Here is a 26,928-nt window from a genome sequence, read left to right on the forward strand (position 1 = left end):
GTGGGGTACAGGGTGTGGGACTGACTGGGGTGTGGGGTGCAGGATATGGGACTGACCAGGGTGCGGTACTGACTGGGGTGTTGGGTACCGGGTGCGGAACTGACCAGGGTGAGGGGTATAAGATGTGGGACTGACTGGGGTGTGGGGTATAGGGTATGGGACTGACCAGGGTGTGGGGTACAAGGTATGAGACTGACTAGGGTATGAGGTACAGGGTGTGGAACTGACTGGGGTGTGGGGTGCAGGGTATGGGACTGACCAGAGTGTGTATAGGGTGCGGTACTGACCGGGGTGTGAGCTGATTGAGTCTCGTTGCTTGAAATGAAGTGGAGAACTGAGAAGAGGTGACATGTGCTCTCACCTTCCTTGCCTGGACAAGCATCTTACATGCATCAATCACAAATGTTAGAGATTTCATTTGCAAGGCCTCGTTAACTGCAGTGACCTTCGCTTCCAAATTCATGGCAAAGTCCTGGAACAAAAAAAATAACAAAATTATTGTTTGTGGACTAACGACCAGTAAACTGCTGTTGTTTCTTGCTGTGTCAGACAGACAGAAGAAATTGCTTCATGCACCATTAGATATAAATGGACGGGTTTTCAGTGACAGGCCAAGCCTCTTAGGCTGAAACTGATAACCTGACTACCTCAGCTCCCTTCTTCCCATCTACTCGCATTCTAGCCTGCCAGCAGAGGCAACAGCTGTGCTCACCCATCGACCAGTCCTCATCCCTCCCTCTGGGGAAGGTACCATCTGATGTTAATAGAGCTTCGCCCCTCTCTATCTCCCCTTTATTCCTACTGAGAACCTCTTCACTGACCCAAATCGACCTGTAAATCCCCCAACTAAAACAGTTGCTTCACCAAAACCCGCTGCATATTAAGCATGTCCTTCCTGCTCTAATTCGGAGCTCTTTTGATTTCGCCTGTGTAATGAATTTAATGTCTTTGATTAAACTACTACTCAACATTCTAAATTCCTGTGGATGGAAACAAGGTCACCTGTAAACTGTAAATTCAAGTTTATTGTTATCTGATTGTACATAAACATATCCAACCCCACAAAACAGCATTTCTCCAGACTATAGTGTACACAGACACACAGTATTTCTACACAGAAACGACATACCTGTAAATACAATGCAAACCAAAATAAATATATATAAAAATAATTGATGGATTTCTGAGATTTTTCAACAGTTTTACTGCTTGTGGGAGGAAGCTGTTTCCCAGCCTGGCAGTCCCAATTTTTATGTTCTCGTACCTCTTCTTGAAGATAGTGTCTCAAAGATGCTGCAGGGTTGATGGTTTGGGTCCTCAGTGATTCTCTGACCCCTCTTTAAGCATCACTCCCTGTAGATATCATCGATAGAGGGAAGGGAGCCCCTGGTGATCTTCTCAGGAGTTTTAATCACCCCCCGTACTGTCCTGCAATCTGATGCTTTGCCAATACTATTCCATACTATGATGCAGCCAGGCAGATACTCTCTATTGTGCTTCTATAGAATATTGTTAGGAAGATTGCCAGTAGCTTTACTCTCCTCAACATCCATAGCAAGTTCAGGTGCTGCTGGGCCTTCCTGAATAATGACTAGGTTTGTGGGTCCAGGATAGGTCATCCCTGAAGTGGACACCAATGAACTTCATGCTCCCCACTCTCTCTACAACAGATCCATTGATATATAGTGGTCACGGGCTGGTGATAATGGAAGAGGGAGAATTCAAAGAAGATTTAATATGCAGACAGTGAGGGCAAGGAAGAGGGAATGTCTGTATTGAGGGGCAGACTGAGACATGTTAGTCCAAGTGGAGAGGGCTGAAGACTGATGAAAGTCCTGCCGAGAGGCACCATAAGTAACAGGAGTAAAAACAGAAATAAACAATGACTGAATGAATATAAACTCAATGCAGGTGAAACGGTGGTTACTTCATATAGCAAAGATAAAGATTAATAACCTGATGGATAGAATATTGAAAACACTCAGCAGGCCAAATGATATCTGTGGCTGAAGATAAGACCAGCTCTGATGCAAACCGGAAAGGCCAGACAGGAATAAATCTGCCTTGACGGAAGGCAAGGTGTGTTCATCAAGCTCACTTGGCCTTTACTGGAACAATGCAAGAGGTGAATGATGCAACCGAATGATTATCGTGGGAGTGTGATGGAGAAATGAAATGACAGGCAGCTGGGAGCCAGGCTCACTCCCATTCCTGAACTTGTACCTCAGCTCCATCTTCCTGCACCATTCCTATATCCCTTTAATGTTGAGAAATCTTTAATTACATAGTTGAACCAACTCAATGATTGACTGCCACAGCCTTCACCACCTTAGTATCCTTTTCTCCGAGGGTAATTCCCAATTCTCGACCCCATGGCCAGGGGTAACCGTCTCCCTGCATCCACCCCCTGGAACCCTGCAATGCAAGCTTCAATTCAAAGTCTACCTGAATGGAGACAGCTTGTTAAAAAAGAATCTGCCAATCTGGGTTTCTCTCATGTGGAGACATCATCAACACCAAATGCTGGATTGGAAACAGTGAGTCACTGCTTCACCTGGGAAGACTGTTTGGGCTCCTGGTTGGCAGAAAGGGAAGAGGTTAAAGGGCAATGTTGCTTGCCCAACAGCTATGTGGGAAAGTAAGAAGGCAGGTGACTGGTACAAACAGACAGAGGAACGCTGAAAGAAGGAAGAGGAAGGACAAACCAAGAAAGGACGTACACGGTAAATGGTCGGGCACTGAGGAATGCAGTCGACTGAGGGATCTGGGAATACAGATACATAATTCCCTGAATGTGGGTTGTAAAGAGAGCTTTTGGCACATTGGCTTTCATAAATCAAAGTATTGAGTGCAATGTTGGGACGTTATGGTAAAGTTGTAGAAGACATTGGTGAGGCCAAATTTGTGCACTTTTGGTCACCTAACTACAGGAAGGATATCAATAAGATTGAAAAAGTGTAGAGACAATTTATGAGGATGTTGCCAGGAAAGGTTAAACAGGTTAGGGCTTTATTCCCTGGAGCATAGAAGAATGAGGGGAGATTTGATAGAGGTATTTAAAATTCAAGGGATAGTCAGAGCAAATGTAGGTAGGCTTTTTCCACTGAGGGTAGGTGAGATACAAACCAGAGGACATGGGTTAAGGGTGAAAGGGGAAAGGTTTATAGGGAACATAAGGGGGAACTTCACACAGAGAGTGGTGGAAGCGTGGAACGAGCTGCCAGCTGAAGTGGTGAAACCAGGCTCACTTTGAATTTTTAAGAAGAAATTGGACAAGTACATGGATTGCAGGGGAATGGAAGGCTATGGTCAGGGTGCAAGGCAGTGGGTCTAGGGAGAATAATAGTTCAGCATGGACTAGAAGGGCCTGTTTCTGTGCTGTATTGTTCTATGGGTGATGTCCAGAATGGTACTGTGACAGATTATGCTATATTTTCCATTGTATATAGATTTGTTTTAAAGGAGATAAATTGTGGCAGGTTTTTTAGCATAGGTCACATACAAACACTTCAAAACAGATCTCATTTGAAATGCTAGAACTCTGCTCAAGCCAGACAGGCTGGCTCCGGGTGCCTTTGCACACACTTTGAAGGATGCCTATCTTCACAAGTAGGTGATAATTGGACATGCTGTGGAGTAACAGATTATTGTTTTGGAAAGCAACAGATGAACAACCTCAGAAGATTGAGTCTGGTGCCCCAGTCTGTGTAGTTTGCTGTTCTAAGAGGGTCATGTGGTTTTCTCTTTGAGAGAGAGAGAGAATTCAGTTCTACAGTTCAGCAGCAGCAGCTGGGACTGGAACAGGACAAGCTAGCAAACTTGTGGAAAAGCCTAATTTTGAAGACAGGTTGTGAATTCTGAGTTCAGCCTGGTCAAAGCCTTTATGGTCCATACAAGAGGAGATGGCTGGCTGTATTATATTTCACTTGAAATAAGGGAAACAGAAAAGGAACTCTGCGGTGACCAGAAAGAAAGAGGTTAGCATCTGGAAAACCCTGATGGGGCAAGTGTCTTCAGCAAGACACTGACATGGCTGATCGGAAAGAATCAGTTTGTGTCCAACGAGCAACAAATTTCTCTCTGAAAACCGACAAGAACCTTTTTGAGAGGTAACCATTTACTTTTCAAGCACCAAAACCTGGTGAACTTCATAAATGTTAAATTTTGTGCACATTATAAGAATTGCCTGCAACCAGTTAACTTGGAGGAATGAGAAGTGAGATTGGACTGTGAATCAAAGAACTTTTCTGAACTTACACACACATTAAATACACGTGCATTTGGAATTAGGAGGAGGTTAAATTAGGTTAGGTTAAGTGAATAGTAATAAGTTAGAGTTTGATCCTGTTTTCATGTTTAAAGATAATTAAAAGCAACTTTTGTTTAAGTTTGTTTAAGTAACCATTTGTCTTGGTGAATATCTATTGCTGCTGGGTTTTAGGCCTCTGGCCTCGTAACACACCTCTCTGAAATGTTGCAGGCTCGAAGTCTGAAATGGAGCAGAACAGTTGAAAATGCTCAGCATTGCAGAGAGATGTACCAGGTCGATGACTGATCACCAGAACTGGATCAGTGTTCCCTGTTTTACTTTCAACCCTTACAGACTTGGAAGCAAAGAACCAACTCAGTGAATCAAGCAGTGTCCATAAAGGGGCTGGGTGAGTCGGAACCAGTAGGTGATACGTGGACTGAGGAGTAATAAAGATTGATGGACAGGGGCAGGGGTGATGTGCAATTGGTAGTCGGAGGCAGGAGGGTGAGTGCTGGAAGCTGACAAAATGGATAAGAAGGAGCCAGGTTTTTTGGGGTGGGGGGGGGATGGTGGAGGCAGCTTCCTGAAGGTGGTAAGTGGGGACAAAAAAGGTTGACTGGCTGGAGTGGTTTAATTGAGGATGAACTTGTGTTGGCAAATCCATCAACTCAACAGTGGATTGTTAGGGCCTCTGAGCTGGCATCCTCTGATCCTGCCTCCCACTCCTCTTATGTTCCAGGCTCATTATCCTGCCAGTTAGGTTAAGTTAATAGTAATAAGTTAAAGTTTGATCCTGTTTTCATGTTTAAAGATAATTAAAAGCAACTTTTGTTTAAGTATCCATTTGTCTTGGTGAATTTTGGGTTTTGGGGTCTTCTGGTCTCATTTCAGGGGGATTATGGAGTATTGCTCCTCCTGTTCACATGCCAGCCTCCCTGTTCATTTGTGTCAAGACAGGTGCACAAACAGTGCACACTCACCCGCGCTTGGTGGTGAAACGTACACTTCTCATTATAATCATGAAACCGCTTCTCTTGCCTTGCTGCTTTACTGACCTGTGGAAACATAGAACAGTCCAGCACAGGAACATGATGACCAAATATGCATGTAACAGTCAACACCATGTAAAAGTCGATGTCCATTTTTGGCCTAAAAATCTGGTATTTTCTAAATATTGTGTGTAAAAATCAAACCCCCTATTTTTGTCCCTGGCCACCTGCCCACCAGAGCTCGTGATCTCTCATGGACTCTCAGCTAGACTTCGACCGCCCACCCATCCAAACACCCAATGCCTCGCGGACTCTCAGCTAGAACCCGGCCACCCACCCATCCAAACTCCTGATGCTCCAAATGTGGACTCTTGTTTAAACTCTGGCTGCCCGCCCATCCAAGCTCCCAACACCCCAACCACAGACTCTTGGCTCCGGCCTCCCGTCCATCTGAACGCAGATTTACCATCCGGTCCCAGCTGCCCGAGCTCCTGAAGCCTTGAATAACGCAGGTACTTACTGTGGTCAAAAGTAGTATGCATGTAGTAGTCTACCCTCAAAATTTCACCCTAAATATTGGTCCACAAAATTTGACTATTATACACGTACATATGGTAACACTCTCCATCTTGCATTTGACCCATTTCCTTCAATTTCATGGGGTCTATCTAGAACCCCCTTGTGTCTGCCTATATCATCACCAATGGCACCTAGCATTCTGGGGAAAGAAAAAACTTTTCCTGCAAATCTCCTTTAAACTCCCCCGACTTTATTTTAAAACCATGTCCTCGAGTATGTGACAATTTTACCCTGCAGAAAAAGACCTGTGCACCCTATCCGTGCCTCATAATTTTATTACATTTTATCAAGTCACCCCATAGCTTCTGACTCGAGTAAACAACCCAAGTGTGTCAATCTCTCTCTATCTCTCAGAACCCCTCATCCAGCAGCATCAAATGAAATCTCTTTTAAGGCCATAAGACATGCAGTGCCCTCCAGAATTTAAAATTTTAGATTGAACATTTTTTTTAGACATACAGTATGGCAACAGGCCATTTCGGCCCGTGCCACCTAATTTATACCTAATTAGCCTACACCGCGGGTACGTTTTGAATGATTGGGACAAATACACTTTTTTCCTTTATTTGCCCCTGTGCTCGTTCTAAATTTAAAATCAAACAATTCATGTAATTAAAATGCACATTCTAGATTTTATTCAAGATTATTTGTATACATTTGGTTTGACGATGTAGAACTTACAGTCCTTTTTATACATAGTCCCACATTTCAGGGCACCATAATGTTTGGGACATTGGGCTTCATGGGTGTTTGTGAGTACTCAAGTACGTTTAATTGCTTCATTGGTGCAGGTAGAAGAGAGCTCAGCTTGTTTCTAAGCTTTTGATCACCTTTGGAGTCTGTAGTTGTCATTTTTCAACATGAGGACTAGAGTTGTGCCTAATGAAAGTCAAAGAACCCATCATGAGGCTGAAAAACAAGAATAAAACAGCAAGAGGCATCATCTAAACCTTAGGATTATCAAAATCAACAATTTAGAACATCATTTATAAGGAAGAGCGTCCTGGTGAGCTCAGTAATTACAAAGGAAGTGATTTTGCAAGGAAGATCTCCACGGCTGATGACAGTAGAATTCTCATCATAATGAAGAAAAATCCCCAAACGCCTGTCCGACAGATCAGAAACGCTCTTCACGAGGCAGGTGTGGATGTGTCGATGACTATTGTCCGCAGAAGACTTCATGAACAGAAGTACAGAAGCTACACTGCAAGATGCAAACCATGAGTCAGCCACAGAAAGCATGGCCAGGTTACAGTTGGCCAAGAAGTATCTAAAAGAGCCTGCAGAATTTTGGACAAAGGTCTTGTGGACAGATGAGACCAAGATTAACGTGTATTAGAGAGATGGCAAAATCAAAGTGTGGAGGGTTAAAGGAACTGCCCAAGATCCAAAGCAAACCACCTTTGCCATGGTTTGCATCTTGCAGTGCAGCCTCTGTATTTCTGTTCGTGAAGGCTTCTGCAGTCATCGACACATCCACACCTGCCTTGTGAAGAGCGTTTCTGATCTGTCGGACAGGCATTTGGGGATTTTTCTTCATTCTTCTGTCATCAGCCGTGGAGATCTTCCTTGGAAAACCAGTCCCTTTGTAATTCCTGAGCTCACCAGGATGCTCTTCCTTATAAATGATGTTCCAAACTGTTGATTTTGATAATCTTAAGGTTTGGACGATGTCTCTTGCTGTTTTATTCTTGTTTTTCAGCCTCATGATGGGTTCTTTAACTTTCATTGGCACAACTCTTGTCCTAGACTCTCCCACCATGGGAAACAATATTTCCACATCTACTTTATCCATGCCTTTCAACTTTCAAAATGTTTCAACGAGACCCCCCCCCCACCCTCCACCATTCTCCTAAATTCCAACAAGTACAGGCCAAGAGCTGTCAAACTCACACGATAAGCCTTTCATTCCTGGAACAGTGAACCTCACAAGGATGTTTTGTTCCCTTTCCAAAGCCACTTCAAGCTTAAGGAAAAGGCCTACAATAGATCATTGAGATGGTGCTGAATTATCCTGGCACTCAGAGTCCTCTTTCTTATTTGTTGCTTCAACCTGCTCATCTCACAGATTAATGAGCGTGAGATCACGCAGCTTCTTTCCCACTGTTATCAGGCTCCTGAATGAACCTCACAACAGTAACATTATGTTGCCCTCTTGATTTCTGTAACAATGTGCTTGAACTAGATCCACCTTCCCTTGCTCTCTCGCCATCCATGGTTAATGGTTGGGACTGTGGAAGATTTTCCCCACGAAAGCAAGACTGGAAACGATAGACACGGTGCACATTCGCCTGATGGCTCTTGAACCAGGGAGCAGCAGCAGAGACTTAAATTGGAGAGGTGTGGTATCTTTTAGAGCCTCAATATAAGTAAGAATTTGCCAGCTGAACTTTTTTGCTTAACACACCTGATTTAGAGTTTTTCTTTTAATTAATTACAGCAGGGTAACAGGTCACGAGTTTATGCTGCCAAAATACACCAATTAATCTACAATCCCTGTACATTTTTGAAGGGTGGGAGAAAAGTGGTACCCAGGGAAACCCCACATAAACGGGGTGAGAAACCTTTGCTACTTCAAAAGGTTATCCAGGCATCACCTATAAATGCTTCTCAGTGGCTTATTGAGCAGCTTGGACCAGATTCCAGGCAGTAGTTGGAGATCTGCACTGATCTAAGTCCTCTTGGCTGGGGAGAGGCTCACACAATTATTATCCTGGTTTGAACATGCAGAAAAGCCAAATGCAAGGTACCCATAAGCTGAAGCAACTATTCTAAGATGGGAAACAACATGGACGAGTGTGTGGAAGGTAACTGAAAACTGATGGACCATTCTTCTGAGCTGGTCATGGCAGCTCTTCACCATCCCATTTGAAAAGACCAACACTCTCACCCCCACCCATTCATTCACAGCCAGGGAAAACACATAACTGTGGAGTGGAACCTTCTGGTGACCTCACCATAACTGAGCAGTTGTAGTAATCCTTGTGTGTCGGTTTCCACGGCATAAGGCACCGCCAGCAAAATCCATGATTACACTTGGCACACGTCATGCTGTCAGAGAAAAAGATAATCAGGCACAGAAGAGCTCACTTTAACAACTTCAGGCAGGTTTATCTCCCTTTAATTCATATAATCATTCTACCTATCTCTTCACAATGATGACCAAGCCCTTTAACTTGGATTCATTCATTTGCCAGAAACCTGAAGTGATTCCTCACTCCACACAGCCAAAGAGTATTTCAAGGAATGATTACTTGATCTAATCAGCCTGCTGGAGGAACTCAATAGGTCGAGCAGCATTAGTTGGAGAAAAGGAATGGTCGACTTATGTTGGGACTCTTCATCAGGACCCCTACTCTTTCAAAAAGCTGCCCTCTTCACAAAAGGTTGTGGAATTCTCTTTAAATCTGTGTCCCAGGGTCATAACATGTCTCAATTTTGCCCTCTAACTGTTTTCTACATATCTGCCCAACACTCTCTATAGACATCTCATGATAAAGTTTGCATATCTGATATACACCTCTTTTTCCTGATGAAACCCTCAGCCTTCTGACAGGGGCAGACTGACTCTGAACTTGCTAGTTTGCTTTTAAACAACTTTTAATTATGGCAAGTTTTCCCTTAACCAGCTGCTTCCAATCCACCTCCCGTGGGTCCCATCTGCCGCTATTGGAGTCAGCCTCCCCTAATTTCAGATCTTGACTCCAGCTCCAACCGTACCTTTTTCCATGAGCATCTTAAAGTTTATTAACGTGGTCACTGTTCATAAAGGGTCTCTCCACATACTCTACTTCTCCCTCTACTTGGCCATCCTCATTCATAAAACAAGGTGGTACAACCCCGTCACCTCCAGAAGAACCTTCATTACACTGCTTTGAAACCCTTCCTGGGTGTATTCACACATTTCACTGGCCCAAAACCTTGACCATCCTCTTTCTCCCATGGATGTAGCTCAATCCGCTGAGCAAAATATTAGTCCTTAAATTAGTCTTTAATCTCATTCAGAGACTCATTTAAGGTGTATTTTTGTCTTTATTTATTAGTTATCAATCTGCATTTGTGCAGTCAGTTTGTTCACAGTTTCTTCTTTGAGCACAGTTTACAGTTACCAGTATTTAGAAATTCTGCCTGACCCATGGGAAAAAGAATCTCAGGGTTTTATGTGTTGTCATGTATATACTCTGACAATAAACTTTAACTGAGTTCCACCAGCAGATTGTGTTTGTCTCCAAATTCCAATGTCTGAAGTCTCCAGTATGTTTCTACGGTTACTTGATAATCTGACCTCAGGTGGGATGTATCAGTTTCGCAGAATCATTACACCCCATTGTCCATGATCGGTCTTTGTATAACTCTATGGTTGGCTCCTTTTCCCAGTTCTTTTCCTGTAGCCCAATAAAGGAACTTCTCTGGGGCCGAAACATCACGCAACTCATTGGCTGGAAAGACCACCATGATCTGGGGTCAAGACTACAAATCGTCAACATAAGATATTCACAAGGCAAACAAGTTTTAGAAAAGCCAATCGGGCAAGAACCAAAGAGAGTAAAAAGGAAGCTGGCTCATTATTACGATCAGACTGCTCATACTCTGATTCAGACGAAGGAGAGAGCACCTTGATTGATGCCATACCATTTTGATTCAGATTCAAGACTGCAGAATCCATGAAGTTCTACCTCCTACCTAAGATACACAAACCCAATTATCCAGGTCGACGCATTGTTTTCACATGCTCCTGCTCCATCTTACTTCAACTCCATATTTTCTCCCTGGTCCAGTCCCTCCCTACCTGCATCTGCAACACCTCACATGCCCCCATCTCTTCAATAACTTCCAATTCCCTAAAGTTGACAGGCACACACATTGTGGACGCCCTTTCTCTTTACATTTCTATCCCCCATACAGAAGGTCTCAAAGCCCTTTGTTTCTTCCTTAACAATGGACCGGATCAGTCCCCCTCCACCACCACCCTCCTCCACCTGGCAGAACTTATTCTCACCCACAATAACTTCTCCTTTCACTCATCCCAATGGAGTACCCATGGGTTCCAGCTATGCCTGTCTGTTTGTCAGCTTTGTGGAGCAATCCATGCTACAAGCCCACACTCTTCCTCTGCTATATTCACGACGACTTTGGTGCTGCCTCATGCACCCATGATGAGCTTGTCAACTTTATTCACTTTGCTGCCAACTTTCACCTCAAATTCACTTGGTCCATCTTTGGCAACACTGTCCCCTTTTTTGATCTCTCCGTCTCTCACTCAGGAGATGAGCTTTCTACAGACATATTTTAAAACCTATCAACTCCTACTTCTTTATACCCAGTCCCCTCTCTCAATTCCTCTGTCTCCAAGATATCTGCTCCCAAGATGAGGACTTCCAGTCTAGATCATCTGAGATGTCCTCCTCCTTCAAAAAACGTGGCTTCTCCTCCACCACCATCAACTCAGCCCTTACCTGCATCTCCTCCATTTCCCACACATCCGCCTTGGCCCCCCTCTGCCCCAAAATGCAACAAAAATAGGATTTCCCTTGTCCTCACCTATCACCCCACCAGCCTCCACAATTTCTGTCACCTGCAACATGATCCCACCACCAGACACATCTTCCCCTCTCCGCCTTATGTAGAGATTGCTCCCTCCGTGACTTGTCCACTCATTCCTTCCCACTAATTTACCCCTTGGGACCTTTGCCTGTGACCGCAGGAAGTGCTACAGAGTGCATGTGGGAGGGCATCTGTGCCAACACTAACCACAAAGCCCTATCATCTACCTGGGCCAGGGATGCCTCCATCCCGGAAGCTTTGAATGACTTCTACATGTGGTTCGAGGTGAAAAATGATTTGGTGGTGAGGAAGTCCACACCTCCCCCATATGAACAGGCACTGCGTCTCACAGGGGCTGAAGTGAGAAGGATGCTCCTCAAGGCCAACCCTTGTAAAGCTGCGGGACCAGAGAACATCACTAGCAGGGTGCTCAGAGGATGTGCGGACCAACTAGCTGACGTCCTCACAGAAATCTTCAGTATCTCCCTGAGCTGCACCGTTGTACCAACATGCTTCAAGGTGGCCATTATCAACCCTGTGCAGAAGCCCTCAGTGTCCTGTCTCAACGACTACTGTCCTGCCGCACTCCTGTCCACTGTCATGAAGTGTTTCGAGAGGCTCATCATGGAGCATATCAAGACTCAGCTGCCCCCCTCACTGGACCCCCTGCAGTTTGTGTACCATCCCAACTGATCTACAGACGATGCCATTGCCACCACACTCCACCTAGCCCTCACCCACCTGGAAAATAAAAACTCGTACGTTCAAATGCTGTTCATAGACTTCAGCTAAGTATTCACCACAATCAGACCACAGCACCTGATTAGGAAGCTGGTTGGACCTGCTGGGCCTAAACACCTTCCTCTGTAACTGAATCTTCGACGTCCTGTCTGGAAGACCTCAGTCAGTCCGGGTCAGACACAGCACATCCAACCCCATCACACTGAGCACAGGGCCCCCAGGGCTGCGTGCTCACCCCACTGCTGTTTACTCTGGTGACCCATGACTGTGGAGTGAGATACAGTTCGAATCACATCATCAAGTTCGCGGACAACACGACCATGGTTGGGCTCATCAAAAAGAATGATGAATCAGCTTAAAGAGAGAAGGGGCAAACTCTAATGGACTGGTGCAGAGACAACAACCTACACCTGAACGTCAACCAAACAAAGGAGATGGTGATTGACTTCAGGAGAGCCCAGGGGAGCCACTCTCCATTGACCATCGATGGCTCTACCATCAAAGTAGTCAAGAGCACTGCAAGCACTGGTGAAAAATCTCTCTTGGTCCCCCCAACACCAGATCCATTGCCAAGAAGGCCCAACAATGCCTCTATTTCCTGCAGAGGTTGAGGGAAATCCATCTTCCACCCACACTACATTCTACAGGGGAAGCATTGAGAACATCCTTTGTAACTGCACCACTGTCTGGTTCAGGAACTGCACCATCCCAGAACGCAAGTCCCTGCAGTGGATAGTAAAGACTGCTGAGGGGATTATTGGGCTCTCTCTCCCTGCCATGATAGACATTTATAATGGCCGTTATTTGCGGAAAGCCTTAAACACCGTGAAGGACTCCACACATCCCTCCCACAATCTGTTCTCCCCCTGCCATCCGGGAAGTGTTTGGACCCTCAAGACCAGATTACGAGACAGCTTTGTCCAGGAACACAGGGCTAGCATATGTAGCATGATAATTATGTGATATTTATGATATTTATTTATAAAATGTTTATGAGGTAATTTATCCATGCAAATAACCAGCTCCACGGACCAGAGAAACATTATCTTGTTTTCACTGTAAGGTTTATGGTATGAATGATAAATAAACGCAACTTGACTTGACGCGCCCACACATCCTGCCTCACCACCATTCGGGGCCTCAAACAGTCCTTCCAAGAGAAGCAACGCTTCACTGGTGAATCTGCAGGGGTCAGCTACTGGATCCGGTACTCCTGTTGTGGTCTCCTCTACATCGGAGACTGGACGCAGACTGGGAGGTCATTTCACTGAGCACCTTCACTCTGTCGTAGCTAACCATTTCAATTCCGCCCCCCACTCCTGCGCTGACATGTCTGTCCACGGCCTCTTGCACTGCCAAACCAAGGCCACCCATAAATTGGAGGAGCAACACCCAATATTCTGTCTGGACACTCTCTAACTGGATGGCTTTAACATCGACTTCTCCTGTTTCTGCTAGACTTCTCCCCATTCTCCCTCTGTCTCCTTTCCTCCAGCTCTCCACCCCCTTCCCTCTCCAGTCACAGAGCCATCCCTCCTCCCTCAGTTTGCTGGTGTATCCTCCCTCCCTTATCCACCTACTACTTCTTGCTTGTGGGCCTGTACTCCTCCCCCTGCCCCTTCACCCCACCAATTTAGACAGGTGCCTGCTGACATTTGTCCATACCTTGATGAAGGGCTCAAGCCCAAGATCCTGGCTCTCGATCTTTATCTTTGCGACATAAAGTACACCATTTGACCTGCTGAGTTTCTCCAGCTTTGTGGTTTTACTTCAACCACAGTGTCTTCAGATGTTCATGTTTCTCTTCATTTTTAAACTATTACTGTATCTCTGCTAAGGTTCCCACAATTTCTTCCCCAATTTCCCACAATATCCTACACTTAATAAATTCTACCCAGTCTGAGCTCTGACGCCATGACAGTTCCTTTCAGTATTAGGGGAGTTGAAATAATTTACTATTGTCACCCTATTATAACCGTTGCCGCTGTGTCCTTGAATTCATACAGATTACTGGGGGGTATTGTAAACCCCCAAAAATGTGACTCCCCCCTCCCTCTTATGCCTCACTTTTACCCATTTGGCCTCACTGAATCCTACGTATTGCTTGTGATGTGTACCTTCATTAAAAATGCAGCTCTCTCCACCTCATACCTGCTCCTTAGCATCTGCACCCCAGATCTGCCAGTCCGATCCCTCCCTCAGCCACCTTTCTGTAATATCTCAGTCCCGATCCCTGCCGAGTTCATCTACCTTACCCGCCAAGCTACTTGCATTGACATAAATGCGGGTTAGTCTGCCAATTTCTCCACGCTCTCGCCTGTCCACTCCGCTTGCTCTCTTTACCCACTACATTTACCCCAATTTTCTGGGTCCAATGATATCCTGCTTTTTAACCTTGTGCCCAACTTCCTAGATTCACTCAGCAGGACCTCATCCCTTTTTCGACCCAAGTCTTTGTTATCCTTTCACAGGAGAATGACAGAGACATCCTTGATCCTGGCAACTGGGAAGCAACACAGCACCTCAGAGTATCATTTGCTGTCACAGAATCTCCTGTCTATGAAGTCTCCTAATATCTCCACCCTTCCCTGCCTTAGAACCAATTGATGTAAGATGTCTGAAGCACATTTTTTTTTACACATACAGCACGGTAACAGACCTTTTTGGACCATGAGCCTGTGCCACCTAATTGCAGCCAATTGACCTACAACCCCTAGTACATTCTGAATGGTGAGAGCACCATGCAGACACAGGGGGAGCATAAAAACTCCTTACAGACAGCGCAGGATTTGAACCTCGGTTCTGATCACTGGTGCTGGAACAGTTTTATGCAAACCTTAACCCTAACCCAATTATATTTTTTAAAAAAGCAGATGCAAACACAGACTCACTGGAGGCAGCCTTCATTCTTCTCAATCTGTGCACGGCAGCTTGGACATTGCTTGGAGATGAGTTGTGCCAGATGCTTGCTTTGTGCCTCCATGGTCATTCCCTCATAGTAGCCGCCATCATCCATCCATTGGGACATATGGCTACAGCTGGCAGGATAGTGAGCCTGGAACATAAGAGGAGTGGGAGGCAGGATCAGAGGATGCCAGCTCAGAGCCCCTAACAATCCACTGTTGGGTTGATGGATTTGCCAACACAAGTTCATCCTCAATTAAACCACTCCAGCCAGTCAACCTTTTTTGTCCCCACTTACCACCCTCAGGAAGCTGCCTCCACCATCCCTCCCCCACCTCAAAAAAACTTGGCTCTTTCTTATCCATTTTGTCAGCTTCCAGCACTCACCCTTCTGCCTCCGTCTACCATTTGCACATCTCCCCTGCCCCTGTCCATCAATCTTTATTACACCTCAGTCCACGTATCACCTACTGGTTCCAACTCACCCAGCCCCTTTATGGACACTGCTTGATTCACTGAGTTGGTTCTTTGCTTCCAAGTCTGTAAGGGTTGAAAGTAAAACAGGGAACACTGATCCAGTTCTGGTGATCAGTCACCGACCTGGCACATCTCTCTGCAATGCTGAGCATTTTCAACTGTTCTGCTCCATTTCAGACTTCGAGCCTGCAGCATTTCAGTGAGGTGTGTTACGAGGCCAGAGGACCCCAAAACCCAGCAGCAATAGATATTCACCAAGACAAATGGTTACTTAAACAAAAGTTGCTTTTAATTATCTTTAAGCATGAAAACAGGATCAAACTCTAATTTATTACTATTCACTTAACCTAACCTAACTTAACCTCCTTCTAATTCCAAATGCATGTGTATGTAATGTGTGTGTAAGTTCAGAAAAGTTATTTGATTCACAGTCCAATCTAATATATTACTATTCACTTAACCTAACCTAACTTAACCTCCTTCTAATTCCAAATGCACGTGTATGTAATGTGTGTGTAAGTTCAGAAAAGTTCTTTGATTCACAGTCCAATCTCACTTCTCATTCGTCCAAGTTAACTGGTTGCAGGCAATTCTTATACTGTGCACAGAATTTAACATTTATGAAGTTCACCAGGCTTTGGTGCTTGAAAGGTAAATGGTTACTGCTCAAGAAGGTTCTTGTCTGTTTTCAGAGAGAGATTTGTTGCTCATTGGACACAAACTGATTCCTTCCAATCAACCACATCAGTGGTTTTGCCGAAGAAACTTGCCCTATCAGGGTTTTCCAGATGATAATCTCTTTCTTTCAGGTCATCACAGAGTTCCTTTTTGTTTCACTTATTCCAAGTGAAACATTAGGCAGCCAGTCCTCTCCTCTTGTATGGACCACAAATGCTTTGAACTCAGAACTCACAACCCATCTTCAAAATGGGGTTTTTCCACAAGCTTGCCAGCTTGTCCTGTTCTAGTCCCAGCTGCTGTTGCTGAACTGTAGAACTGAATTCACTCTCCTTCCCTCTCAGAGAAAAGCCCTGTTTGACTCTCTCTGCTTGAAAAACCACATGATCCTCTTAGAACAGCAAGTTCTACTTTAGACAGCCTGCGGCTCCGAACCTAATCCTCCGAGTTCTTTAATCTGTTGCTTTTCAAAACAACAATCCATAAGTGAAGTCCCTTGGGCACTCCAAAGTTTTTGCAAAGGCATTCGGAGTCAGGCTGTCTGGCTTGAGCAGAGCTCGAGTATTTTAAATGAGATCTGTTTTGAAGTGTTTGTATGTGAGCTACACTAAAAAACCTGCCACACTTTATCTCTTTTAAAACATATCTATATACAATATAAAATAAAACATAATCTGTCACAGGAGACAGTAACAGGATCATGGCTGCTACCCTACATTTCCCATGACCCCCAACTTGCCCATTCTCCAAATCAAGCCCTCTTGTGTTAGCTATGGCCACACAATCAATGCCTCATATCACCTTGTACACCTTTGCCAGGCCACCTTCCATCCTCTGTTGCTCTAATGAGAAAAGACATTGTTCACTCCACCTATCCTCATAAGACATATTCTCCAATCCAGGCCACATCCTTGTAAATCTTCCCTGTCCCCTCTCTATAGTGGCCACATCCTTCCTGTAGTGAGGTGACCAGAACTGAACAGAATGTTCCAAATGGGGTCAAAATTAGGTCTTATATCAGATGACAGTAAATGGATATATATCAAACCAATTTAAATTAAGTAGGTCAACTAGGCAGGGATGTCCACTATCTCCCTCACTGTTCGTGTTAGCTATAGAACCATTAGCAGAACTGATAAGAACAGAAAATAAAATAAGAGGGATAAAAATAAAAGAGAAGGAATATAAAATCAGTCAATTTGCAAATGACATCATAGTATACTTAACAGAACCAGAATTATCAATAAAAAAATTACTAAGAAATTGAAGGAATATGGAGAAGTAAATAGAAGTGAAGCAATGCCAATGAATAATGCGGATTTCACAAAGTTTAAGAAAGAATCACCATTCAGATGGCAAACACAAGCAATCGATAGCTAGGTACTCAACTAGATAATAATCTAGGCCATCTATACAAATTAAATTATCAGCCATTAATGAAGAAATTACAAGATGATTTAGAACATTGGAAAGATTTACCATTAACACCGATAGGAAGGGTAAATTGCATTAAAATGAATATCTTCCCAAGGATACAATACCTATTCCAATCGTTGCCAATTCACTTAACAGAGAAATTCTTCAAGAAGCTAAAGAAAATAATAAGGAAATTCTTGTGGAATGGGGGATACCGAGGATAGCACTAGATAAATTAACAGAATGGTACAAACAAGGGGGCTTACAGCTACCAAACTTTAAGAATTATTATAGCGCAGCACAATTAAGATACCTATCAGATTTTTATCAAACAAGGGAAAAAGCAGATTGGACCAGATTAGAACTAGATAAAATAGGGGAGAAGGTATCTGAACATATACCTTATAAGTGGGATGGAAAGCTGGTGCAATATTGGAATTCACCAGTATTGCACCATCTGCTCATCATTTGGAAGAAGATTCACGTAGAAAGGAAAAAAACAAATCATCATCTACCAAAATTTATACTGGTGCAAAATCAACTAATCTCCTTCACAATAGATAATCTTTCCTTTAGAGAATGGGAGAGAAAAGGGATCAAAAGAATAGAAAATTGTTTTTCGGGAAATAAATTACTATCTTTTGAACAAATGAAGTGCAAATATGGTATGACTGATGGTACGATGTTTGCATACCACCAACTGAAAACCTACTTGAAGGACAAATTGGGAAGCAGGCTAAGGTTACCAGAAGGAAGCAATTTTGAATATGTGATTACAGACACAATGATAATTAAAAGATTTATAACAAACATGTACATCAAACTGCAAGAGAAAGAGAACGAGAAAACAAGCTATAAACCCAAACAAAAATGGGAACAAGATCTAAACATAAAGATAAAGAATGAAACATGGGAAAAGCTATTGCAACTTTACCTCATGGCTCTTGAACTCACAGTTTATGAAGGCCATCACACCACATGGCTTCTAACAATACTATCAACCTGTGCAGCAGCTTTCAGTGTCCTAAGGACACAGATCCCAAGATCTCTCAGTTCCTCCACACTGCACAGTGTCTTCACATTAACATTGTATTCTGCCTTCAAATTTGACCTACTGAAATGAACCACTTCACACTTTTCAGGGTTAAACCCTATCTGCCACTTCTCAGCCCAACTCTCCATTCTATCACTGGCCCTTTTTAACCTCTGGCAACTCTCCAAAGTTAGAGGTCCCAGAATAGATCCCTGTGGATCACTAGTCAACGACCTCAATGCAGAATACAAACCATTTACAACCACCAAGGAGAGGTAGCAGAATGGAGAGAAAGCTGGCTTTATGGTAGTTTTTAATAACTGCAACATAGAAACATAAAAGATAGGAGCAGGAGTAGGTCATTCGGCCCTTCTAGCCTGCTCCGCCATTCAATGAGATCATGGCTGATCTTAAAGTTCAGTACTCCGTCCCCACCTTCTTTCTGTAACCCCTAATTCCCTTATACTGAAGAAATATATCTAATTCCTTCTTAAATATATTCAATGAACCTGCCTCTACTGCCCTCTGTGGCAATGAATTCCACAGATTCGCCACCCCCCTGGGTAAAGAAATTCCTCCTCATCTCGGTCCTAAATGGTTTGCCTATTATCCTCGCACCATGGCTCTGGGTTCTGGACTCCCCCACCATTGGAAACATCCCTTCTGCATCCATTCTGTCCAGCCCTGCCAGAATTTTATAGGTCTCTATGAGATCCCCTCTCAATCTTCTAAACTCCAGCGAGTACAATCCCAATTTGCGCAATCTTTCCTCATAAGTCATTCCTGCCATTCCAGATATCAGCCTGGTGAATCGCCTCTGCACTCCCTCCATTGCAAGAACATCCTTCCTTAGATAAGGCGACCAAAACTGCACACAATACTCCAGGTGGGGTCTCACCAAGGCCCTGTACTGCTGCAGTAAGGTATCCTTGTTCCTAGACTCAAACCCTCTTGATATGAAGGCCAACATACCATTTGCCTTTTTAACCGCCTGCTGTACCTACCTGCATGCTCGCCTTCCGTGACTGGTGCACAAGAACCCCTAGGTCTCTCTGCACTTCCCCATCTCCCAATCTATTGCCATTCAAATAGTAATCTGCCCTCCGGTTTGTATTACCAAAGTGGATAACCTCACATTTATCCACATTGTAGTGCATTTGCCATGTATCTGCCCAGTCCCCCAATTTATCCAAATCACACTGGAGCTTCCTGACCCCCTCTTCAGTGCACACAACCCCACCGAGCTTAGTGTCATCTGCAAATTTGGAGATATTATATCCAAGCCCCTCATCTAGATCATTAATGTAAATTGTGAACAGCTGGAGTCCCAGTACAGATCCCTGTGGCACCCCACTGGTCACCACCTGCTACTCAGAAAACGAGCCGTTTATCCCAACTCTCTGTCTTCTATCTGCCAGCCAGTTTTCAGTCCACAACAATACCTTGCCCCCAATTCCATGAGCCTTGATTTTGCATGCCAGTCGTTTATGTGGGACCTTATCGAAGGCCTTTTGAAAGTCCAGGTACACCACATCCACTGGCTCTCCCCCATCTATTTTACCTGTCACCATCTCAAAGAATTCCAATAGATTTGTCAAGCACGATTTACCTTTTGTAAATCCATGTTGACTCTGTCCGATCCCTTCTCTACTAGTCATATGCTCCGCTATTACATCCTTAATAATGGATTCCATCATTTTGCCCATTACTGATGTAAGGTTCACCAGCCTATAATTGCCCGCTTTTTCTCTACCCTCCTTTTTACATAGTGGGGTAACATTAGCTACCCTCCAATCCATGGGTACTGATCCTGAGTCTATCGAGTTCTGGAAAATAATTCTTAAAGCATCTACTATCTGAATGTCCACTTCCTTAAGTACTCTAGGATGTAGATTATCAGGCCCTTGGGATTTATCAGCCTTCAATCCCATCAATTTCCCCAAGACCATGTCCTTAGAGATACTGATTTCTTTCAGTCCCTCCCTTACATTAGTCTCTATGTTTCCCAACATCCTTGGAAGGTTATTTGTATCCTCTCTTGTGAAAACAGAACTAAAGTAAGAATTTAATTGGTCTGCCATTTCCTTATTCCCCATTATATATTCCCCTGATTCTGACTGCAAGGGACCTACTCTGGATTTCACCAATCTTTTCCTCTTGACATATCTATAAAAGCTTTTGCAGTTGGTTTTTATGTTTGCCACAAGCTTACTTTCGTAATTTATTTTTGCCCTCTTGATTAATCCCTTTGTCCCCCTTTGGTGCATCTTGAACTGCTCCCAGTCTTCGGATTTGGTACTTTTTTTTTGGCCAATTGATACGCTCTTTCTTTGGACCTAATACTGTCTCTAATTTCCCTTGTTATCCATGGTTGAGTCACCATTTTTGGTTTATTTTTATGCCAAACCGGTATAAACGATTTCTCCAATTCTTCCATTAGATCTGTGAATAGTTTCCATTGTCTATCCAACATCAAACCCCCCCATAAACACCACCCAATCAATCTTCCTCAACTCCCATCTCATACCATCATAATTCCCTTTATTTAAATTCAGGACCTTAGTCTCAGTTTTAATTTCTTCACTCTCCATGTCGAGTGAGAATTCGATCATATTGTAATCGCTCCTACCCAAAGGGCCTTGTACAACAAGATTGCTGCGGAGGAGTCATGTGATGGAGTAGTGGCCGGTCAGGGAACTCCAGCCCTCTCCAGAAAAGTTTAAACACAATACACAAAACACAAAGGTACAAGAATAAAAATTAAAACAAAGTAAAAGTAAAGGTGGGAAGAAAATGGCAGCGAAGAAATAAAAGTCAAAAGCAACGGGAAGAAGAGAAGAAGAAAGAACGTCGGAAGAAGAAGGTGAAGGCCTTACCTGTCCGAGGAGGCCCGCCGCGGAGAGAGAAGCCCGCTCCATAAGGTCAGTGGAAGTCCCGAGCTCGGGACTACAAAAATGGCTCGCGGAGCCAAGTAAAAGTGCGCAACCGCGCATGAAAAAAAAACACTGACGGGAGGGGGGAACAGCTGAGGAGTCGATCTCCACAACTGAGAATGACAGCTGCAACAGAGCAACAGGAAGAGAACATAGAAAACAACGAGAACAAGAAAGAAGAGAGTAAAAAGAAAACAAGGAAACAACAGATGACCAACCCAGAGGAAGAAGAACAGAGAAATGGAAGAAGAAGGGAAAGGCAAGACAATGGATATTTTTTTTTAAAAGAATATATGGAATCAGTAAAAGAATGGCAATTACAAGAATTTAGTGAAATAAAAAGAAGAATTAAAAGTGCAGAAGAAAAAATGAATAGAATAGAGATGGTCATGTCAGATATAGGAAAAAGAGTGGACAAGGTGGAAGAACGAGAAATAGCCGTAGAAATGGAAGTAGAGGACTTAAAAGAGAAATTAGAAGAATCTAATAAAAAAGTTAAAGAGACACAAGAGCTGTTAGCTCAGAAGATAGATATAATGGAAAATTATAATAGAAGAAATAATATAAAGATAGTGGGCCTTAAGGAACGTGAATAAGGCAAGAATATGAGAGAATTTATAAAAGATTGGATCCCCAGGGTCCTAGGAAGACCAGAATTACAGGAAGAAATGTAAATAGAAAGGGCACATAGAACATTAGCCCCGAAACCACAGCCACAGCAAAAGCCAAGATCCATTTTAGTAAAATTCTTAAGATATACAACAAGAGAAAATATATTGGAGAAAGCAATGAAGAAAATAAGAGAAGACAAAAAGCCACTGGAATACAAAGGTCAAAAAAAAAATATATATATAGGTGTGTATGTATATATCTGTGTACATGAGTGTATCCGTATTTAAAGGAAAATATATAGAGTATAGATAAGAATTAATAAGGGAATGAAAGGGAAGAGAGGAAGTAAGGAGGGAATTAAAAGAGTGACCTTTGTTATATATGAAAATTGAAATCTTTTCTGGGGGGGGGCTGGGTGGGGAGAAGTTACGGACTCTGTGAAATCAGTTGACGCTTGCGAGTGAATTCGCAAATCCAAATGGAGAGGGGAGATGTGGTTGCCCGACAAGGGATAAAGGGCAACTCAGGAAGGGGAGGGGATAATGGGGTTAAAGAAATTTTAGATAGGAGAATAAGGGAAATGTTTGATGTTTTAGAAATGTTGTCTTATGAAGTGTTCAAAACAAGAAAGCAGAAATGGATAAGAAGGAAAGGTGATGATGAGGAAACGGAAAGGAAAGATAAACAAAGTATGAAATGGCTATGTTGAACTATATGACTTTAAATATTAATCAAATCAAAAGGAAGAAACTGCTAAATTTACTGAAAAAAGAAAAAATTGATATAACATTCGTGCAAGAAACACACTTAACTGAAATGGAGCACAAGAAATTAAAGAGAGATTGGATAGGACATGTAACAGCAGCGTCATATAATTCAAAAGCTAGAGGAGTAGTTAATTATTTTCCCCCAGTTTTATCAATGTTTGAATCCAAATTAAGGTTGAAATCCCCTCCTATTAATATGTTCCCTTGCGTATCTGCTATCTTCAAAAAAATATCTTGCATAAACTTTTGATCTTCTTCGTTAGGTGAATATACATTGAGTAGATTCCAAAACTCCGAATATATCTGACATTTTATCATTACATATCTCCCTGCTGGATCTATTATTTCCTCTTCTATTATAATTGGCACATTTTTACAAATTAATATTGCGACTCTTGCACTAGTGTCCAGTATGTAGATTATGAAGAAGGTTGCTGCAGACTGCAGCAGGATCTTTATCAGTTAGGCAGGTGGGTAGAGGAATGGTTTTTTTTTAAAATTTTTTATTTTTCACACTATAAATCACATTAGCCATGATACACACTTTTTCCTTTTCACACATATACAGTAACATTTTCACCCCCTCCCTCCTCTCAACCCACCACCCCCCACCCCCCCTCCCATCCATTTAAAGTATACAATCTAGGATACATTAAACCAGTCAGACAATGTTGTCACTCAACAAAAATACACCAGAAATTCTACTGAGTCCATTCTTTTCTTTCCTTCTCCTTCCATCAACTTAGGTAATGATTGTCCCCAGTAGGTTTTCGCTATTGTATTTAATGTAAGGCTCCCATATTTGTTCGAATATTTCAATATTATTTCTTAAACTATATGTTATTTTTTCCAATGGAATACATTTATTCATTTCTATATACCATTGTTGTATTTTCAGATTATCTTCCAATTTCCAGGTTGACATAATACATTTTTTTGCTACGGCTAGAGCTATCTTAACAAATCTTTTTTGTGCACCATCCAAATCAATTCCAAATTCTTTGTTTTTTATGTTACTTAGGAGAAAGATCTCTGGATTCTTTGGTATATTGTTTTCTGTTATTTTATTTAATATCTGATTGAGATCTTTCCAAAATTTTTCTACTTTCTCACATGTCCAGATTCCATGAATTGTTGTTCCCATTTCTTTTTTACATCGAAAACATCTATCAGATACTGTTGGGTCCCATTTATTTAACTTTTGAGGTGTAATGTATAGTCTGTGTATCCAGTTATATTGTATCAAACGTAGCCTCGTATTTATTGTATTTCTCATCGTTCCAGAACATAATTTCTCCCATGTTTCCTTTTTTATCTTTATATTTAAATCTTGTTCCCATTTTTGTTTAGTTTTACCATTTGTTTCCTCATTCTCCTTTTCTTGCAGTTTAATATATATATTTGTTATAAATCTTTTGATTATCATTGTATCTGTAATCACATATTCAAAATTACTTCCCTCTGGCAAACTCAAACTGCTTCCTAATTTATCCTTCAAGTAGGGTCTCAATTGGTAATATGCCAGCGCTGTATCTTGAGTTATATTGTACTCATCTTTCATTTGTTCAAAGGATAAGAATCTATTTCCTGAAAAACAATTTTCTATTCTTTTAATCCCTTTTTTTTCCCATTCTCTAAAGGAAAGGTTATCTATTGTAAAAGGGAGTAACTTGTTTTGCGTCAATATTAGTTTTGGTAATTGATAATTTGTTTTATTTCTTTCTACATGAATCTTCTTCCAAATATTGAGGAGATGATGTAATACTGGAGAACTTCTATGTTGTACCAATTTTTCATCCCATTTATATAATATGTGTTCAGGTATCTTTTCCCCTATTTTATCTAATTCTAATCTCGTCCAGTCTGGTTTTTCCCTTGTTTGATAAAAATCTGATAGGTATCTTAATTGTGCGGCTCTATAATAATTTTTCAAGTTTGGCAGTTGTAAGCCTCCTTGTTTATACCATTCTGTTAATTTATCTAGTGCTATCCTCGGTTTCCCCCCTCTCCATAAAAATTTCCTTATTATTTTCTTTAACTCCTTGAAGAATTTTTCTGTCAGTTGTATTGGCAATGCCTGAAATAAGTATAATATCCTTGGAAAAATGTTCATTTTAATACAGTTTATCCTTCCTATTAGTGTTAGTGGTAAATCTTTCCAATGCTCTAAATCGTCCTGTAATTTTTTTCATTAGTGGATAATAATTGAGTTTATATAGTTGGTCGAGATTTTTGTTTATTTGTACACCTAGGTATCTTATTGCCTGCATTTGCCATCTAAATGGAGATTCCTTCTTAAATTTTGAGAAATCCGCATTATTCATAGGCATTGCTTCACTTTTATTTACGTTTATCTTGTAACCCGACACTTCTCCATATTCCTTCAATTTCTTATATAATTCTTTTATTGATAGTTCTGGTTCTGTTAAGTACACTATAACATCATCTGCAAATAGACTGATTTTATATTCCTTGTCTTTTATTTTTATTCCTTTTATATTATTGTCTATTCTTATCAATTCTGCTAGTGGTTCTATAGCTAATGCAAACAATAAAGGTGATAGTGGGCATCCCTGCCGCGTTGACCTGCTTAAGTTAAATTGCTTCGATACATGTCCATTTACTGTCACTTTCGCTAACGGTCCCTTATATAATGCTTTAATCCAATTAATATACTTCTCCAGTAAACTGAATTTTTGCAATACTTTGAACAAATAATTCCATTCTACTCTGTCAAAGGCCTTCTCTGCGTCTAAAGCAACTGCTACTGTAGGTGCTTTATTTCCTTCTACTGCATGAATTAAGTTAATAAATTTACAAATATTGTCTGTTGTGCGTCTTTTTTTGATAAATCCAGTTTGGTCTAAATTTACCATTTTCGATACATGCTCTGCTAATCTGTTTGCTAATAGTTTAGCTATTATCTTATAATCTGTGTTTAGTAAAGATATTGGTCTATATGACGCTGGTGAGAGTGGATCTTTCCGTTGCTTTAGTATTACTGTAATTATTGCTGTTTTACATGAATCTGGTAATCTTTGTGTTTCATCAATCTGGTTGATTACATCCAGGAGGGGCGGAATTAATAAGTCTTTAAATGTTTTGTAGAATTCTATTGGGAATCCATCCTCTCCTGGTGTCTTATTATTTGGTAATTTTTTTATTATCTCTTGTATTTCTACTATTCCAAATGGTTCTGTTAATTTATTTTGTTCCTCTATTTGTAGTTTTGGTAGTTCAATTTTAGTCAGAAATTCATCTATTTTCCCTTCTTTCCCTTCGTTTTCAGTTCGGTATAATTGTTCATAGAATTCTCTAAAGTTTTCCTTAATTTCTTTTGGATTATATGTAATTTGTTTGTCTTTTTTCCTTGATGCCAATACCATTTTCTTAGCTTGTTCTGTCTTAAGCTGCCATGCTAGGATTTTGTGTGTTTTTTCACCCAGTTCATAATATTTCTGTTTTGTCTTCATTATATTCTTCTCCACCTTATATGTTTGTAGTGTTTCATATTTTATTTTTTTATCCGCCAATTCTCTTCTTTTAGTTGTATCTTCCTTCATTGCTAATTTTTTTTCTATATTTACTATTTCCCTTTCCAACTGCTCTGTTTCCTGATTATAGTCCTTCTTCATCTTGGTTACATAACTTATTATTTGCCCTCTAATGAATGCTTTCATTGCATCCCATAGTATAAACTTATCTTCCACTGATTCCGTATTTATTTCAAAATACATTTTTATTTGTTTTTCAATAAATTCTCTAAAATCCTGCCTTTTAAGTAACATGGGGTTTAATCTCCATCTATACATTCTTGGAGGGATGTCCTCTAGCTTTACTGTCAATATTAAGGGTGAGTGGTCCGATAGTGTTCTAGCTTTATATTCTGTTTTTCTTACTCTATCTTGCATACTAGCTGATAACAAAAATAGGTCTATTCTTGAGTATGTTTTATGTCTACCCGAGTAATATGAATATTCCTTTTCTTTTGGGTGTTGTTTCC

The 26,928-nt window shown here is 41.7% G+C and overlaps 1 protein-coding gene across 6 annotated transcripts in view; it reads right to left on the reverse strand.

The window, feature by feature from the left end:
* Positions 1 to 26,928, reverse strand: part of LOC138737226 (cullin-9-like) — a 316,560-nt gene that overhangs the window by 30,695 nt on the left and 258,937 nt on the right. For 5 of the 6 annotated variants that reach the window (XM_069887919.1, XM_069887917.1, XM_069887915.1 and 2 more), the window contains 4 exons: positions 14,997 to 15,160; positions 8,778 to 8,871; positions 5,233 to 5,307; positions 362 to 472 (listed from right to left, as the gene is read on the reverse strand). In XM_069887919.1, coding sequence (XP_069744020.1) covers positions 362 to 472; positions 5,233 to 5,307; positions 8,778 to 8,871; positions 14,997 to 15,160 — 444 coding nt within the window. Of the gene's footprint in view, positions 1 to 361; positions 473 to 2,450; positions 2,576 to 5,232; positions 5,308 to 8,777; positions 8,872 to 14,996; positions 15,161 to 26,928 lie in introns of those variants that run through there. The other variant, XM_069887918.1, reaches the window with a different exon arrangement.

This window comes from Narcine bancroftii, chromosome 6 (genome assembly GCF_036971445.1).
Source record: "Narcine bancroftii isolate sNarBan1 chromosome 6, sNarBan1.hap1, whole genome shotgun sequence".
Lineage (NCBI taxonomy): Eukaryota > Metazoa > Chordata > Chondrichthyes > Torpediniformes > Narcinidae > Narcine > Narcine bancroftii.